This window comes from Chiloscyllium plagiosum, unplaced genomic scaffold, assembly GCF_037043375.1.
Source record: "Chiloscyllium plagiosum isolate Xiang-an unplaced genomic scaffold, Cpla_swu_hap1 HiC_scaffold_6, whole genome shotgun sequence".
NCBI lineage: Eukaryota > Metazoa > Chordata > Chondrichthyes > Orectolobiformes > Hemiscylliidae > Chiloscyllium > Chiloscyllium plagiosum.
Window position 1 is genome coordinate 129,610,535 of NW_028270144.1, and position 18,208 is coordinate 129,628,742.

Here is an 18,208-nt window from a genome sequence, read left to right on the forward strand (position 1 = left end):
CGCTACATTAAAAAAGATCTGAATTATGAAGTTTGAAGACGTCAAAGCATTTTACAGTTGCATTAATAGGCATTTTTGACGCCCGAAAATGCAAGTCAGAAATAGCACAGGCTCAGGAATGAGGAGGAAAAGCAGATTTCCTCCAGAAAAAACAAATTAGTGTGACCATTTGCACATTGAATCCCACTTCCATACCCAGATGAAAATTCAATCTTTGGCTTTTGGGGCCACCTACTACTTCACTATCTGCACCATGCAAAACAGTACTGTCAATAAAATTCTGACTCCACAGTCATCTGTAATTCCTGGCTTTGGTGATTTCTGCTTATGGTTAACAGCAGTGGTTCCAACCAAGATGCCTAAATGTCATCACTTTCCATTTTCTGAAAAACATCCTTCAGTTCCTCTTGTTGTCTTAACTTAGTGATCTTCTAATCCATTCTACTGGCTGTCTTCAAACACTACATACATGGGACCTTTGTTGTGAATTTCTTAAATGGAACTTGCAGTACTCAAAAGCTTTGGAAGTCCATGCATACCACATCCAATGAACTGTCTTTTACTAGTCTTTCTGTCACACATGCAGAGGTTATTTCTGAAAATAAAAGCTCATGAACATAGAACAGTACAGCACAGAACAGGCTCTTCAGCCCACGATGTTGTGCCGACCATTGATCCTCATGTAAGGTAAACCTAATGTACGAACCCTCAAATTTCTGTGACCATATGCATGTCCAGCAGTCTCTTAAATATCCCCAATGACCTCACTTCCACAACTGCTGCTGGCAACACATTCCATGCTCTCTCAACTCTCTGCGTAAAGAACCCGCCTCTGACACCCCCTCTATACTTTCCGCCAAACAGCTTAAAACTATGACCCCTCGTGTTAACAATTTCTGCCCTGGGAAATAGTCTCTGGCTATCAACTCTATCTATGCCTCTCATTATCTTGTACATCTCAATTAGGTCCCCTCTCTTCCTTCTTTTTTCCAATGAAAAAAGTCCGAGCTCGGTCAACCTCTCTTCGTAAGATAAGCCCTCCAGTCCAGGCGGCATCCTGGTAAACCTCCTCTGAACCCTCTCCAAAGCATCCACATCTTTCCTATAATAGGACGACCAGAACTGGATGCAGTATTCCAAGTGCGGTCTAACCAAAGTTTTATAGAGCTGCAACAAGATCTCTCGGCTCTTAAACTCAATCCCCCTGTTAATGAAAGCCAAAACACCATATGCTTTCTTAACCCTGTCCACTTGGGTGGCAATTTTAAGGGATCTATGTACCTGCACACCAAGATCCCTCTGTTCCTCCACACTGCCAAGAATCCTATCCTTAATCCTGAACTCAACTTTCAAGTTCGACCTTCCAAAATGCATCACTTCACATTTATCCAGGTTGAACTCCATCTGCCACCTCTCAGCCCATCTCTGCATCCTGTCAATGTCACACTGCAGCCTACAACAGCCCTCTATACTGTCAACGACACCTCCAACCTTTGTGTCGTCTGCAAACTTGCTAACCCATCCTTCAATCTCCTCATCCAAGTCATTAATAAAAATTACAAAGAGTAGAAGCCTAAGAACAGAGCCCTGTGGAACACCACTTCCAGGCAGAATACTTTCCTTCCACTACCACTTGCTGTCTTCTGTCGACCAGCCAATTCTGTATCCAAACAGCAAAATTTCCCTGTATCCCATTCCTCCTGACCTTCTGAACGAGCCTACCATGGGGAACCTTATCAAATGCCTTGCTGAAGTCCAAATACGCCACATCCACCACTCGACCCTCATTAACTTGTCTAGTAACATCCTCAGTGAACTAAGGGTAGTCGTTGTCACCATAGTCTTACCAGACCATAGGAGCTGCTCTCTTATTGGAGAGAAGCGACTGGTGGTGATTTAACCTGAGGGCCACAGACCTCCGGCGAGGGAAGAGGTTGAGAAGGAGAATCCTTCATGGTAACCTCAAACCAGTGATGGGAATTGAACCCACACTGTTGACATCATACTGCTCTGCAAATCAACAATTCAGCCACCTGAGCTAAACCAATTCGCTAGGGGATTAGTGTCTTAGCATGAAAGAAGATTGGCTAGCTACAGGAAACAGACGGTATGGTCTTTGGCCAAACGTAATGATTGATGTCTGTAGAGATTTGTACTGGGACCTTAATTTGTCAATTTCGGTAAAATGACTTTGATAAAGGGGTGGAAAATATGGTTATCAAATTTGCTGATGACACAAAGATAGGTAGGAAAATTCTGTGTTATTAAATAAGGTTGGCACCTTTTTTTTTTTTTTTGCAGAGCTGTTGTCCTTTCTGTTCTATATAGATTATCTAACCAGCGTTGCTCCCTTGCCTAATGGTAACAGAAGTAATCATTATAACAGGTTGTGTTTGAATGCAGTTCTACAAATGCTGTGGTCCACAGTGCCTCTTGGTTGCCTAGTTTTGAGTTGCTAAATTTGTTCTGACTCTATCCCTTTTAACAAAGTAATACTGGGACACCACAGTGGGAGAGTCCTCATATGAAAATGCTGTTTGATATCTTTTTAACAGTGATTCTGGTATTTTTCATAACATTTAATTTTGAACTGACTGGTTTGTAGATTTCTGTATTTGTAGTCTCTCCTCTTTTGAATACAGAAATAATTTTAGATGTCTGCCAGTTCTCTGATACTACACTTTTTTTTCTATTGATCATGTATGGATATTACAGCTGTCTCCTTTCCATTTGCAATTTGACTAATCACAGAAAGTACTATTTTTACTTGTAGCACTTGAACTAGCAAGTACTGCCTTGCAGTTTATTAATGGGACAGAAGTGACTTGTTAATGAAAAACCTGTGAAAATTGTCCAGAAAGGACTGATACCTGAATTTGACATGCCATTCAAAATGGTACTACAAGCTGTATGCATAATGAACTTTTATTAGGACTGTGGATTTTGCAATTAAATGGACAAAAGAACTGTAACTTGTACCTGTGTTCCAAGAATAAATTCTGGGCAAAGAGTTAAGCACTTCTTGATATTCTTTCATAAGATGTGAGTATTTTTGTCTTTCCCTAATTGCCTTTGTGGAGGTGCCCTTTCTTGATTTACACTGATCTTCTAATCCATTCTACTGCCTGTCTTCCAACACTACATACATGTAGTTAGAGTCAAGAATGTGGTGCTGGAAAAGCGCAGCAGGTCAGGCAGTATCTGAAGAGCAGGAGAATCGATGTTTTGGGCATAAGCCCTTCATCAAGAATGCGGCTTATGGGCCAAGGGGTAGAGAGATAAATGGGAGGGTGGGGCTGGTGGGAGGGCAAATGAGAGTGCGATTGGTAGATGGACATGGGTGGTAATGGTGATAGGTCGGAGAGGAGGGTGGACCGGATAGGTGGGAAGGAAGTGGACAGGTAGGACAGGTCATTAGGGCGGTGCTGAGTTGGAAGGTTGGATTTGGGATAAGGTGCATCTGTACAAGGCCTTGGTGAGACCACATCTGGAGTACAGTGGACAATTTTGATCACCTTATTTGCCTAAATAGCCAGCAATACCCATGTCCCATGAGCAACTTTAAGAAGATACTAACTCAGATCACGAAAACACTTGGTGAAAGTGGTAAGTTTTGAGGAATGTCTTAAAGGAGGAAGCCAGTTTAAGGAGGAAAGACTAAAGCTTGGGGTCTAGTCAGCTGAAGGTACACTCCAGAAGCCCTGACTTTAATCGAGTAAAACAATGCAATAATTACAGTGTTAAAAATAATCTGACCCGGTTTCCTTGTTAGTTTGGTACTGTATACTCATAATGGTGATACACAGGTTGTAACGTGAAGTTATATTTGAATCCTAGTTGGGTGCTTCTGTAGTTTATAAAAGTTGGAGCTTAAGATTTTTGACCTATGACCTTAAATATTGTTATAGGGGTTTTGCTAGAGTGCTGCTGTAGTTTTCAAATTGTGTGCAAAATTATAGGATATCCCAGTTGGGCTTCAAGGTAATGCCCACTGATCACTTTTCAAAAGATGAATTATGTATGTTGGCGTCAGCAGGTACAGCGACTGGAATTATAGGTCTCAGATTTTTGGATCATTCATTTAGTTCACACTGAGACGATCTCCTGTGTCTGTGGGATTCATGGAGGGTTTAAAATTGGATTTCTCGTCTTGTCTGTCTCTCTCTCTTTCTCTTTCTCTGTCTCTCTTTCAGCCAGTCTGCAACATATTTGCATGCCAAAGGTGGTTGCACAACTTGGTGTTGAACTCTTACTGTAAATAGGACCTAGCTGATGTGACCTTTCCCTGCTTTATTTTACTAGATTCTTGCAATCAAGCTGGCTGAGAGTGAAGCTGCTCGAATTGTGTTGGCCACAGACCCCGATGCAGACAGACTTGCAGTTGCAGAACAACAAGAAGAGTGAGTGTCAGTAATTGCATTTTACAAAATGGTCCCGACATTTATATTTATTAAAAACGTTCTGAATAAAACAGCTACTTTCTACAATTAGACATATGCAAATACATCTTTAATATTAAACAAATAACTGTGTATCTGAAACAAACAAGATCAGAAATTCCTGAAGAAACTCAGCAGATTTGGCAGCATTTGCGGAGAGAAAACAGAGTTAAATTTTTGAGTCTAGTGACCATCTTTCAGGACTGGAAGCAACTGGGCAAGGTTGGTATTTATTTCTGGATTAGTGGTGCTGGAAGAGCACAGCAATTCAGGCAGCATCCGAGGACAGGCAAAATCGACGTTTCGGGCAAAAGCCCTTCATCAGGAATAAAGGCAGAGAGCCTGAAGCATGGAGAGATAAGCTAGAGGAGGGTGGGGGTGGGGAGAGAGTAGCATAGAGTACAATAGGTCAGTGGGGAAGGAGATGAAGGTGATAGGTCAGGGAAGAGAGGGTGGAGTGGATAGGTGGAAAAGGAGCTGGGCAGGTCGGACAAGTCCGGACAAGTCGAGTTGCTGGAGGTTAGAAACTAGGATGAGGTGGGGGAAGGGGAAATGAGGAAACTGTTGAAATCCACATTGATGCCCTGGGGTTGAAGTGTTCCGAGGCGGAAGATGAGGCGTTCTTCCTCCAGGCGTTGAAGAGCTTCAGGGCTGAGGAAATGACCTGGGAGTTGCAGTGAGAGAGAGACTCCCTGAGATTCTTGTAGAGAGAGGAGGAAAACTTCTTCAAGGCAGGCATCCTTGCAAGAGGATTAGCAGTAGGGTTAAAATCAACGAGGTAAAAACAATGACTGCAGATGCTGGAAACCAGATTCTGGATTAGTGGTGCTGGAAGAGCACAGCAATTCAGGCAGCAACCGAGGACAGGCAAAATCGACGTTTCGGGCAAAAGCCCTTCATCAGGAATAAAGGCAGAGAGCCTGAAGCACGGAGAGATAAGCTAGAGGAGGGTGGGGGTGGGGAGAGAGTAGCATAGAGTACAATAGGTCAGTGGGGAAGGAGATGAAGCTGATAGGTCAGGGAGGAGAGGGTGGAGTGGATAGGTGGAAAAGGAGCTGGGCAGGTCGGACAAGTCCGGACAAGTCGAGTTGCTGGAGGTTAGAAACTAGGATGAGGTGGGGGAAGGGGAAATGAGGAAACTGTTGAAATCCACATTGATGCCCTGGGGTTGAAGTGTTCCGAGGCGGAAGATGAGGCGTTCCCACATTGATGCCCTGGGGTTGAAGTGTTCCGAGGCGGAAGATGAGGCGTTCCCACATTGATGCCCTGGGGTTGAAGTGTTCCGAGGCGGAAGATGAGGCGTTCCCACATTGATGCCCTGGGGTTGAAGTGTTCCGAGGCGGAAGACGAGGCGTTCCCACATTGATGCCCTGGGGTTGAAGTGTTCCGAGGCGGAAGATGAGGCGTTCCCACATTGATGCCCTGGGGTTGAAGTGTTCCGAGGCAGAAGATGAGGTGTTCCCACATTATGCTAAATTGGAGTTTGGGGGAGGGGAGTGTGGGTGAAAGGAGTAAGCAGATAGGTGGAGAGAGAGAGAAAAAAAGAGTAGGCAGCCAAAGGGTTGTTAACAGTAAACCAGGGAGGAAGAGAGGCTAGATAGGTGATAATGAGATCTATGAGTAGTTGAAAATCGGTTGGCTGTGCTGATAAACAGGCCATTTCATAGGAGGACTTGGGGGGGATGGTGTGGGTAGGTAATTGACAAGAAGGGAGACGTTCATGTTCTGAAATTATTAAACTCAGTGTTGAGTCCTCAAGGCTGTAGGGCCCTCAAGTGGAGATGAGTTGTGTTTCTTCCAGCTTGTGTTGAGCTTCACTGGAGCACTGCAGCAGGTGAGACCGAGATGTTGGCATGGGTCTTTATTTAATATACTTCATTTGCTTGTAATTTGTAAGCATCCTCTAAAGAGAAAGGAGCTCTTCCTTTATTAGGATGGATCCTTGTTTTGAATTTTTAATTCTGAGTGCCGGTGGAAAATGTAAGTTTATTAATAAATCTGGAATGAAAAGTAATGGGGACCATGAAACCTGTCATTCAAAAAAAAATCTAGTTTTAGTTTGCTACTGATTTCTTCAAGGAATGAAATCTACAATCCTTGCCTGTTATGACCTTGCCTGACTCCAGACTCTGATGTGATTTACTCTTAACTCCCTTATGAATTGGCTAATGAGCAACCAACTCAGTTGTAACAATGTTGAATAAAAGGCAAAACTCAATAGACCACCCAGCATCAACTTTGGTACCAGAAGCACGCAAATGACAATAGCAGGGAACATCACATTGACAGACTTTGGAACATTACAAAGTGTTAGAGTCATCACAGAAACAGACTCTTCAGTCTAACCAGACAATGGTGAGCATAATCCCAAACTAAACTAGCCCATATCCCTCCAAACACTTCTTATTCATGTACTTACGTAAATATCTTTTAAACATAACTGCATCCGCATCCACCAGTTCCTCTAAGTCTATACCACACACGAACCACTCTGTGTTAAAAATAAATTGCCACTCTTTATTTAAAGCTTTCTCATGTCATCTTAAAAGTAGATCCCTTATCTTGAAATCCACCACCAACCACTTCCTCCACCCCCAACCCCCTCTTGGGGATGGGGGGGAACTTGCCATTAACCCTATTTTCCTCATGATTTTGTAAACCTCTGTAACGTCCCCCCTCAATCACTTACACCACAGTGAAAAAGTCAAAAGTGTGGTGCTGGGAAAGCACAGCCAGTCAGGCTGCATTTGAGGAGTAGGAGAGTTGACATTTCGAGCATGAGGTCTTCATCAGGAATGAGGGGTGGCCCAAGGGGGCTGAGAGATAAATGGGAGAAGGGTGGGGCTGAGGCAAGTTAGCTGGTAATGCAATAAGTAAATGAAGGTGGGGGATGGCGATAGGTCAGATTTAGAGGGTGGAGTGGATATGTGGGAAGGAAGATGTACAGGTAGGGCAGTGCTGAGTTGGAGGGTTGGGACAAGGTGCGGGGAGGGGAAATGAGGAAACTGGTGAATCGACATTGATCTCGTGTGGTTGGAGGGTCCTAAGGCAGAAGATGAGGTGTTCTTCCTCTAGGCGTCGGGTGGTTCGAGTTTGGTGGAGGCGGCCCAGGACTTGCAAGTCTTTGTTGGAGTGGGAGGAGGAGTTGAAGTGTTCGGCCACAGGACTGTGGGGTTGCTTAGTGCATGTGTCCCAGAGATGTTCTCTGAAACGGTCGCAAGTGGCATCCTGTTTCCTTAATGTAGAGGAGACCACGTCAAGAGCACCGGATACAGGACATGGCGTGTATGGAAATACATGTAACTCTCTGTCAAATGTGGAAGGATCCTTTGGGTCCTCGGACAGAAGTGAGGCATGAGTTGAGGGCACAGGTTTTGCACATCTTGCAGTGGCAAGGGAGATGCTGGAAGTGGAATGTGCATTGGTGGGGGCGGGGGGCAACCTAACAAGGGAGTCGCGGAGGGAATGGTCTCTTTGGAACGCAGATAGGGGTGGGGAGGGAAATATATCCCTGGTGGTGGGATCTGTTTGTGTATGGCGGAAATGGAGCTGGATGACGCGTTTTATCCAGAGGTTGGTGGGTGGAAGGTGAGGACCAAGGGGGTTCTGTCCTTGTTGCAATTGAATGAATGGGGTTCAACGGTGGAGGTGCGGGAAGTGGAGGAGATGTGCTGGAGGGCATCGTTGACCACGTGGGAGAGGAAATTGCGCTTTTTGAAGAAGGAGGCCATCTGGCATGTTCTGTGGTGGAATTGGTATTCCTGGGAGCAGATGAGGCGGAAGCAGAGGAATTGGGAGTAAGGGATAGCATTTTTACAGGAGGTAAGGTTTTGGGAGGTGTAGTCCAGGTAGCTGTGGAAGTCAGTGAGTGTGAAGTAGATGTCTGTGTTGAGTCTGTCACTGGAGATAGAGGTCCAGGAAGGAGAGGGAGGTGTCCAAGATGGTCCAGATGAACTTGAGGTCAGCATGGAAGGTGTTCGTGAAGTTGATGAAATGTTCAACATCCTCGTGGGAGCACGAGGTGGCACCAGTACAATAATCGATGTAGCGGAGGAAGAGGTGTGGAAGATGGACTGTTCCATGTACCCGACAAAGAGGCAGGCATAGCTGGGGCACATGAGGGTGCCCATCGCTACTCGTTTGGTCTGAAGGAAGTGGGAGGAACTTTGTCCGATAGTGAAAAAGTCCCAGCCTGTCCCAATAACTCAAATCCTCCATTTCTGCCACCATTCTGATAAATATCTTGTGAACGGCCTCCAGCTTAATGATATCCTTCATGTAGCTGGACAACCAGAGCTGGACACAGTACTCCAGAAGAGGCTTTTGCCTTTTTTACCTTCAAGAGGAAGACTTTTGCCAGAAAGTAGCTTTTTTTGCCTTTTTCTTTAAAAGTTAGTCTCAGCTTATTTTTCCCTTTTACTCTGTGTATATGTATGAGAGTATCTGGGCAACTGTGCCAGAAATTGGGAGATTTGTCCCACAGTCTCGCTCAGCAACAATCTGACATTATTGTATTTGCAGCCAAGTCTATTGCCATCCTGGGATATGTGCTGCTTCACCAGCATGATGCACTCACCAGAGAACGCAACATAATGGAACCATTCTCATAAATCATTTCTGCACCCTCTCTAAAGCCTTTACATTCTTCATTCAGTGTGATGCCTAGAAATGTACACAGTTCTCTAATTGAAAACAAGCTGGTCCTTTACAGGAGTTCAGTGTAATTTCCTTTCATTTTTGTGTGTCTGTTTATCTATCCAGGATCCTGTATGCGTTTTAAATGTTTTCTTAACTTGTCCTGCCACTTTCAATGTTTGTGCATATATGCACTCCCAGATGTCTTTGATTCCGCACAACTTTACAATTGTACAATACTTTGTCCTGTCACTTCTGTGTAATAACTTTCAAATGTCAAGTTTCTGCCCATTCATTTCCAAGTTTTGCATTGTCAGCAAATTTTGAGACTTATTGGCACAGCCTGGTGCAACATAGACTGTAGTGGGTCAAGGAAATAGCTCACCTCCATCCTGTCAAGAGTCAGTTAGAAATGGGTAGTACATGCTGGCTTAGCCAGCAGCTGTCAGATCTCCAAAGGGAATGGAACAAACATATAATGTGTGCAGTCTTGCTGACCTGTAAAACACCCTGCAACGTAATCAGAATGACCTTTTTAGGGAAGTGAATGAATCATGTGGGAGTCACGAGGATACAGTCTGCCAGCAGCCTACAATCCCAGACGTGTCCGGGCACTTCACTGCTTTCTCTTCAAATTGCTAAAACAAACATTACATTTATAGATATTTTAAAAGTTCAAAGGAAGTTAAGTGATATTGGGCCAATTTCATACCAAAGGTCATTATGCAGTGGAGGGACTTTTCCATTATAAGCCTGCATTCCATTGAGTCAAAATTGGTAACTGACTTCATCACATATTGTTTGCCTCCAGAATGTCCCAAACTAAGTTATTTGAAATTGAAATAACATTAATAATTTGAATATAACATTGCCTATCCTGAATTTTATTTTACATAAATGAAGGGAAACAAATTGAAAGAAAAATATTTGAAGTCCATTCCATAAAGACACCTTATGATGTGGTAAAATGGAATATGAAATATTGCCATAGTCATTTACAATGATAAATATTATCTTGAAGACCATGACTACCAGAAGATTTGTAATAATAGGCTTCTTTTACTAGGAGTCTTTGGATTTGGTAGGTTTGTTTAAAATTTGCACAAAATGACTTTTTGGCCCATGCTACAGAGTTGTGTGAAGCTGAGAAACCTCTTATTAGAACCTGATTCCATGTCCAGTGGTCTCTGCGTTAGGCCGTAACTAACTGCTGTGTCTTAGACAAAATAACAGAGACAGAAAACTGGGAAACCATGTTTCTTGCTTCTCTGCTCTCCACTCTTTTGTGCTGAAGACTATGGCTGTTGGGTAAAGTCGCCATAGTCTTACCAGACCAGAGTGCTGCTCTCTCATTAGCGACAGACCAAGTGGTGGGTTAACCCCATGGTCACTACACCTTGAGTGAGGGGAGAGATTGAGAAGGAGACTCCTTCATGGTTACCTCAGCGAATGTTGGCTCCACTCTGCATCACACGCCAGCTGTCCAGCCAGCTGAGCTAACCGATCCCAAACTGATTTGGGTAAAGGCAGGATCAGGCTCAATGGTTGCCACCACAGTTGGATCTCCAACTAATGAAAACTTTTGGGACTTGTTCAAATTGAATTTTTTGTATTTGTTTATGCAATATTGATTGCCCATCCCTAATTGCCTAAAGGGCAGTGAAGATGCAACCATTGTTTGTTTTGGAGTCACAAGTGAACTAAAGGGCTTTGATGAATCAGATGAATATTTACAGCAATCAACATCGGGCACATGGTTATCATTAGGCTGGGTTTTTATTCCAGTTATTTTAATTGGATTCAAATTTCACAATCTGCCATGTAGGATTTGAACCAATGTTCCATGTCTCCTTGCGACTGGATTATTAGTCCAGTGACATTTCCACTACACACCCACTTCCCCCTAAATAGCTGATCAGGTAAGATGGAAGCCACCTTTGCTCATGTATTAGGAGAGGAGGGATCACCCATGCACACGCTTTAGGTCTGTGACCTTTTTCATCCAAACCTAGCAACATTTCGTTGCATTTCTACACCCCACCCAAATTGTTTAAATTTAGAATAATGTGGAAACTTTGAAAAGTTTGAAATAGATTATTGTGTGAATTATTATTGCTCGTAATTATCTGATCACACCTTTTACATCATGAGCTGTGATTTGTGGGTTCTCTGAAGCTCCATTAGTATCTTCAAACAGCCACAATCCCTTTCTGAAAGGTAGTAAAGCTCATATCCTGAGTCTCAAATCATTTACAACATAACGCCATTTGAATGCATTATGAAACAAATGTCTGTGAAGCGTTTCTGTCAATTTCAGTTTTGGTTTTAGAAGTTGAATCATTGAACCTGATTGTACAGTTGATCACTGAGAAGAATTTTTAGCTCGCCTAGTGAGCTAACAATAGCTGGATCAGAAATTGGCTAGCTGAAAGAAGACAGGGGGTGGTGGTTGATGGGAAATGTTCATCCTGGAGCTCAGTTACCAATGGTGTGCTGCAAGGTTCCATTTTGGGGCCACTGCCGTTTGTAATTTTAATAGATGATCTGGATGTGGGCATAGGAGGATGGGTTAGTAAATTTCGGATGACACTAAGTTGGGCAGACTTGTGGATAGTGCTGAAGGATGTTGTGGGTTACAGAGGGACATAGATAAGATGCAGAGCTAGGCAGAGAAGCGGCAAATGGAGCGTTATGTGGAAAAGTGTGGGTAATTTACTTTGGAAGAAATAACGGGAATGCAGAGTACTGGGCTAATGGTAAAATTCTTGGCGTGGGTGTTGATGAACAGAGAGATCTCAGTGTCCTGGTGCATAAAATCCTTGAAAGTTGCCACCCCGGTTGATAGGGTTGTTAAGACGACATATGGTGTATTGGCATTTATTGGTAGAGAGATTGAGTTCCGGAGTCATGAGATCATGCTTCAGCTGTACGAGACACTGGTATGGCCGCACCTGGAGTATTGCATACAGTTCTGGTCACTGCATTATAGGAAGGATGTGGAAGCTTTGGAAAGGGTTCAGAGGAGATTTACTAGGATGTTGCCTAGTATGGAAGGAAGGTCTTACGAGGAAAGGCTGAGGGAACTGAGGCTGTTTTCATTGGAGGGAAGAAGGTTGAGAGGTGACTTAATCGAGATGTATGAGATAATCAGAGGGTTAGATAGGGTGTACAGTGAGAGCCTTTTTCTTCTGAAGGTGAAAGCTATCAAAGGGACGTAGCTTTAAATTGAGGGATGATATATTTAGGACAGATATTAGGGGTAGTTTCTTTGGAATGGCCTGCCTGCAAAGTAATAGACTTGCCGATGTTAAGGGCATTTAAATGGGCGTTGGACATACATATGGATAATAATGGAATGGTGTAGTTTAGATGGACATCTGATTAATTTCACAGGTCGGCACAACATTGAGGGCCGAAGGGCCTGTACTGCGCTGTAACATTCTATGTTCTAGTGGCTTTGTGACTGAAGGCGGGGTTCTGCCCTAATATTAAGCCACATCATTTAGCTCTTACCATGAGTGGGCTAATGAAGCTGGATTTTTTCTATTGGCCTTGATGATTCACGGTTAGGGGGCATTTTCTAAAAGCACTTGGACAAATGGTCAGGGTTCCTCTCCATGTTATTTGTGGACGAGTTGAGTTGTAATACCTTCTGCAGTAAGATAACTTGTGCATCTCAGTTGACCACGTGAAGAGTAGTAGAACACTGTAAAACCTTATTGAAGCAAGGGTTGAGCCTTAAGACTTGGGGAAAAATGTTCAGTGCGAATGTGGCACAATTCCCGACGTTAGGAAATGCATTACTTTCTTACACTGTTGCATAACATTGGGAATTTGTGCGGGGAGTCTGAGCAGATAGGGGAAGCCCTAAATGAGTTTTTTGCTCCGGTTTTCACAAAGGAAAGGGACCTTGTTGTGAATGAGAACTTTGAGCAGCTGGGAAACAGGCTTGACCAGATCAAGATTGATGACGTTGATGTGCTGGAAATTTTGGCAAACATTAAGATTGATCAGTCCCCAGGGCCCGACCAGATTTATCCTAGATTGCTCTGGGAAGCGAGAAAGGAGGTTGCTAAGCCGCTGGTGAAGATCTTTGCTTCCTCACTCTCCACGAGGATAATAGGGAAATATCTGGCAATTACAGACCAGTCAGTCTTACGTCTGTGGCCAGCAAGGTTTTGGAAAGAATTCTAAAGGATTGGATTTATGACTGTTTGGAAAAGCATAGCGTGATTAAAGGCAGTCAGCATGGCTTTGTGTGGGGCAGGTCATGTCTCACAAATCTTGTTGAGTTCGTTGAGGAGGTGACGGGATAGGTCGACGAAGGTCAAGCAGTGGATGTGGTGTATATGGACTTCAGCAAGGTATTTGATAAGGTTCCCCCTGGTAGGCTTATTCATAATGTCAGGAGGTATGGGATACAGGGGGATTTGGCTAACTGGATTCAGAATTAGTTGGCTGACAGAAGGTTGTAGATGGAAAGTATTCTGCCTCGAGGTCAGTGTTGAGTGGTGTCCAACAGGGCTCTGTCCTTGAGGCTCTGCGCTTTGTGGTTTTTAAAAATGACTTGGATGAGGAAGTTGAGGGTGGGGTTAGTAAATTTGCTGATGCAAAGGTTGGAGGTGCCTTTGATAATATTGAGGGCTTTTGCAGGTTGCAGTGTGACATAAACAGGATGCGGAGCTGGCCTGAGAAATAACAGGTGGAGTTCAACCTGGATAAATGCAAAGTGACGCATTTTGGAAGATCGAGCTTGAATCCTGAATATAGGATTGGAAACAGGATTCTTGACAGTGTGGAGGAACAGAGGAATCTTGGTGTTCAAGTGCATAGATCCCTCAATGTTGCCACCCAAGTAGATAGGGTTATTAAGAAAGCATATGATATTTTGGCTTTCATTAACAGGGGGATGGAGTTTAGGAGCTGTGAGGTTTTGCAACAGCTCTACAGGTCTGTGGTGAGACCACACTTGGAATATTGTGTCCAGTTCTAGTCACCCTACTATAGGAAAGATACAGAGGCTTTGGAGAGGGTGCAAAGAAGGTTTACTAGGATGCTGCCGAGACTGGAGGGATTGTCTTATGAAGAGAGGTTGACTAAGCTCGGACTTATCTCCTGAAGAGAAGGAGGAAGAGAGGTGACCGGATTGATATATACAAGGTAATGAGAGGCAATAGCCAGACCCTTTGCCGCAGGGCAGGATTGACTGGCATGAGAGGTCATAGTTTTAAGATATTAGGAGAAAGGTATAGAGGAGACGTCAGAGGTAGGTTCTTTATGCAGAGTTGTGAAGCATGGAATGCATTGCCAGCGGTGTTGGTGGAAGCAGTCATTAGGGACATTTAAGCAACTGCTGGACGTGCGCTTGGATAGCAGTGAATTGAGGAGTGCGTAGATTAGTTTATTTTATTTTACATGAGGATTAAACCTCAGCCTGTTCTGTTCTGTACTTTTCTATGTTCTATGTAAACATGGTGGATAATCATGAAGACGATGATAATACATACAATTCCTATAATATGGGATCAGGCCATTTGGCTCATCGAGTCCATACTGACCCTCTGAACAGCATCCCACCCCATCCTTTCCTATCTAATCCGACTCCTACGCCATCCCTGAACCCTCATGGCCAATCCACCTAACCTGCACATCTTTGGACTGTGGGAGAAAACAAGAGCACCCAGAGGAAACCAGGGAAAAAGTGCAAACTGCACACAATGCTGGAATCAAACTTGAGTCCCTGGCACTGAGAGGCAACAATGCTAACCACTGAGCCACCATGCCACCCCATTAATCCTATTGTTCCGTTCCAGCTTCTCAAAGGACACACTGATTCATGTGGAAATATTGTCAAAAGCTATTTGACAGTATAGAGTCACAGAGTCATAGAGATGTACAGCATGGAAAAGAACCCTTCGGTCCAACCTGTCCATGCCGACCAGATATCCCAACCCAATCTAATCCTACCTGTCAGCATCTGGCCTATATCCTTTCAAACCCTTTCTATTCATATACCCGTCCAAATGCCTCTTAAATGTTGCAATTGTATCAGCCTCCACCACTTCCTCTGGCAACTCATTCCATACACGTACCACCCTCTGTGTGAAAAAGTTGCCTCTTAGTCTCTTTTATATCTTTCCCCTCTCACCCTAAACCTATGCCCTCTCGTTCTGGACTCCCCGAACCCAGGAAACGACTTTGTCTATTAACCCTATCCATGCCCCTCATAATTTTGTAAACCTTTATATGGTCACCCCTCAGCCTCCAACGCTCCAGGGAAAACAGCCCCAGCCTGTTCAGCCTCTCCGTACAGCTCAAATCCTCCAACCCTGGAAACATCCTTGTAAATCTTTTCTGTACCATTTCAGATTTCACAACATCTTTCGGATAGGAAGGAGACCAGAATTGCATGCAATATTCCAACAGTGGCCTAACCAATGTCCTGTACAGCCGCAACATGAACTCCCAACTCCTGTACTCAATACTCTGACCAATAAAGGAAAGCATACCAAACACCTTCTTCACTATCCTATCTACTTGTGACTCCACTTTCAAGGAGCTATGAACCTGCACTCCAAGGTCTCTTTGTTCAGCAACACTCCCTAGGACCTTACCATTAAGTGTACAAGTCCTGCTAAGATTTGCTTTCCCAAAATGCAGCACCCCTCATTTATCTGAATTAAACTCCATCTGCCACTTCTCAGCCCATTGGCCCAGCTGGTCAAGATCCTGTTGTAATCTGAGGTAACCCTCTTCGCTGTCCACTACACCTCCAATTTTGGTGTCATCTGCAAACTTACTAACTGTACCTCTTATGCTTGCATCCAAATCATTTATGTAAATGACAAAAATGTATAATGTAATTGGGGAGGTGATCTGGAAATAAAAGTCTAATGATGACCATGTATCCACTGTTAATTGTCAGAAAAACCCATCTGATTCTCTAATGCTCTTTATGGAAGGAAACTGCCGACCTTACCTACATGTGGTTCCAGACCCACAGCAATGTGGTTCACTCTTAACTGCCCTCTGGGCAATTAGAGATGGTCAATAAATGCTGCCTAGCCACCAATGTCTCATCCCATGAATGAATAAATTTCGAAAACATTTTGTTTCCTGGGTCGTCTTTCAGTGAAAGTTGGAAGGTGTTTTCTGGAAATGAGCTTGGAGCTCTCCTTGGATGGTGGATGTTTAAATGTTGGAAAGACAGACATCCAGATCCGGCTGATGTGAAGGATGTGTATATGCTGGCAACCACAGTCTCATCTAAAATCCTCCAGGCAATCGCAATTCACGAAGGCTTTCACTTTGAGGTGAGGTACAATTTTACAGCAGCTCAGAAGTGTTGATCTATTTAATAAGTAGGTTTCTTTTTAAAAAATGATATTTTCAAAAGATAATCTAGATTGTATTTGAGATGAGGTCTCTTTTACTGAGATGACTAACCATCCTCCTTCCCACTGCTCTTCAGTAACTTGTGTAGGAAAAGTGCATGTGGAACAATGGGGATATGATTGTGAAATTGTTAATCTTCCACCTACAAATTTCTAATATCACCAGATACTTAACATCTATACCATTGTCCCTGCAAAAGTCACTGATTTCAGAACAGTGTTGTGAAGTACATTAAACACTGGCTGCAATGGCTAATTGAGGGTCCAGATGTAACTAATTTATATTTCTAATTGGTAAACAAAATATAAGTAGACACAATTGTTTGGCATGGGATCTCAATTCATTGACATATAGTGTGGATTTTCCCCTCTGGACATGATGAGAAGGGCAAATAATTTGGCAAATTGGCCTTGGAAAGATATGCACCCTCTTCTTGGCACTTCAATTAAGGTCTGGATGACCCAACCAATGACTTTGTCATCCTGTGAAATCATTTTTTAAAATTCTATGATTACTACACTTGTTAATCCTGATTTCACTAAATAAACCAGAATATGTTCACTTCACAAGCTGTTTACTCATACATTGGTTTTAAAGGTTGGGGTATTTTAGCACTGAGCAAGTGAAAAGGGTAAAAATTAACTCATGTCTGTTGTACTTTACATTCCAGTTTCACCACTTGGAGTAATATTTTGCTGTTAACTGTGATGTTTGTTTTGTTTTAGGAAACCTTGCCAGGGTTTAAGTGGATTGGAAATCGAATTGATGCACTCTTGCAAAATGGAAAAGAAGTGCTTTTTGCCTTTGAAGAATCCATTGGTAAGCAACATTCCTGCACCTTCTCTCTGTTCTGGTAAAGTCATGTTTTTGAGAGAAGACTTGTCTGTGAATGCTCTAGATTTGCTGTCATTACATACAAGTGAATTACAAGACTGAGATTCAGTTCAGTAGTTCTGCTAAAGTAATTAATCATGTGAATCAAGAGTCGTTATAAACATCAGCTGAATTTCAGGATCATATCTTGGTTGTGAAATCACTGCTGACCATTAAAAATGTATCTGAATTATATGATCTATTTTAAAAAATGTTTTATATCTCAGCCCATCTCCTCCCTAAAGAGCATTAGTTAACCATAATATAATGGGTAAAATTCATAAGGACATACAGAGGACCTGAGGCTGGGTGGGCGTGGCTGTATGATATATTACATACAAGTCATTTAAAGGTGGTAGAACAGTGTGTAAAAATGATTAATAATCATGCAACACTCTAGAGTTTATTTAATAGGGGTATAGAATACAAGAGCAAGAAGATTATTAAGACAGGAAATGTTGGAGGAACTTAGCAGATCTGACAGCATGAATGGAGAGAGAGACAAAACAGAGTTGACATTTAAGTTCAATATGACATTTTTTTTTAAGAACATTCTGCTGTCAGACCTGCTGAATTTCTCCACCATTTTGTGTTTTTAGTTTTTTTTGCATCTACAATATTTTTAATTTAGGAAGGAAGTTATTATAAATTGTAGCTGAAAATGTGTTGCTGGAAAAGCGCAGCAGGTCAGGCAGCATCCAAGGAGCAGGAGAATCGACGTTTCGAGCATGAGCCCTTCTTCAGGAATCCATGAGAAGGGCTCATGCCCGAAACATCGATTCTCCTGTTCCCTGGATGCTGCCTGACCTGTTGCGCTTTTCCAGCAACACATTTTCAGCTCTGATCTCCAGCATATGCGGTCCTCA

At 43.1% G+C, this 18,208-nt stretch overlaps 1 protein-coding gene across 2 annotated transcripts in view; it reads left to right on the forward strand.

The window, feature by feature from the left end:
- Positions 1–18,208, forward strand: part of pgm2l1 (phosphoglucomutase 2-like 1) — a 159,197-nt gene that overhangs the window by 120,194 nt on the left and 20,795 nt on the right. For both annotated transcript variants that reach the window (XM_043692556.2, XM_043692558.2), the window contains 3 exons: positions 4,303–4,400; positions 16,207–16,387; positions 17,195–17,288. In XM_043692556.2, the coding sequence (XP_043548491.2) occupies positions 4,303–4,400; positions 16,207–16,387; positions 17,195–17,288 (373 nt within the window). The remainder of the gene's footprint in view (positions 1–4,302; positions 4,401–16,206; positions 16,388–17,194; positions 17,289–18,208) is intronic.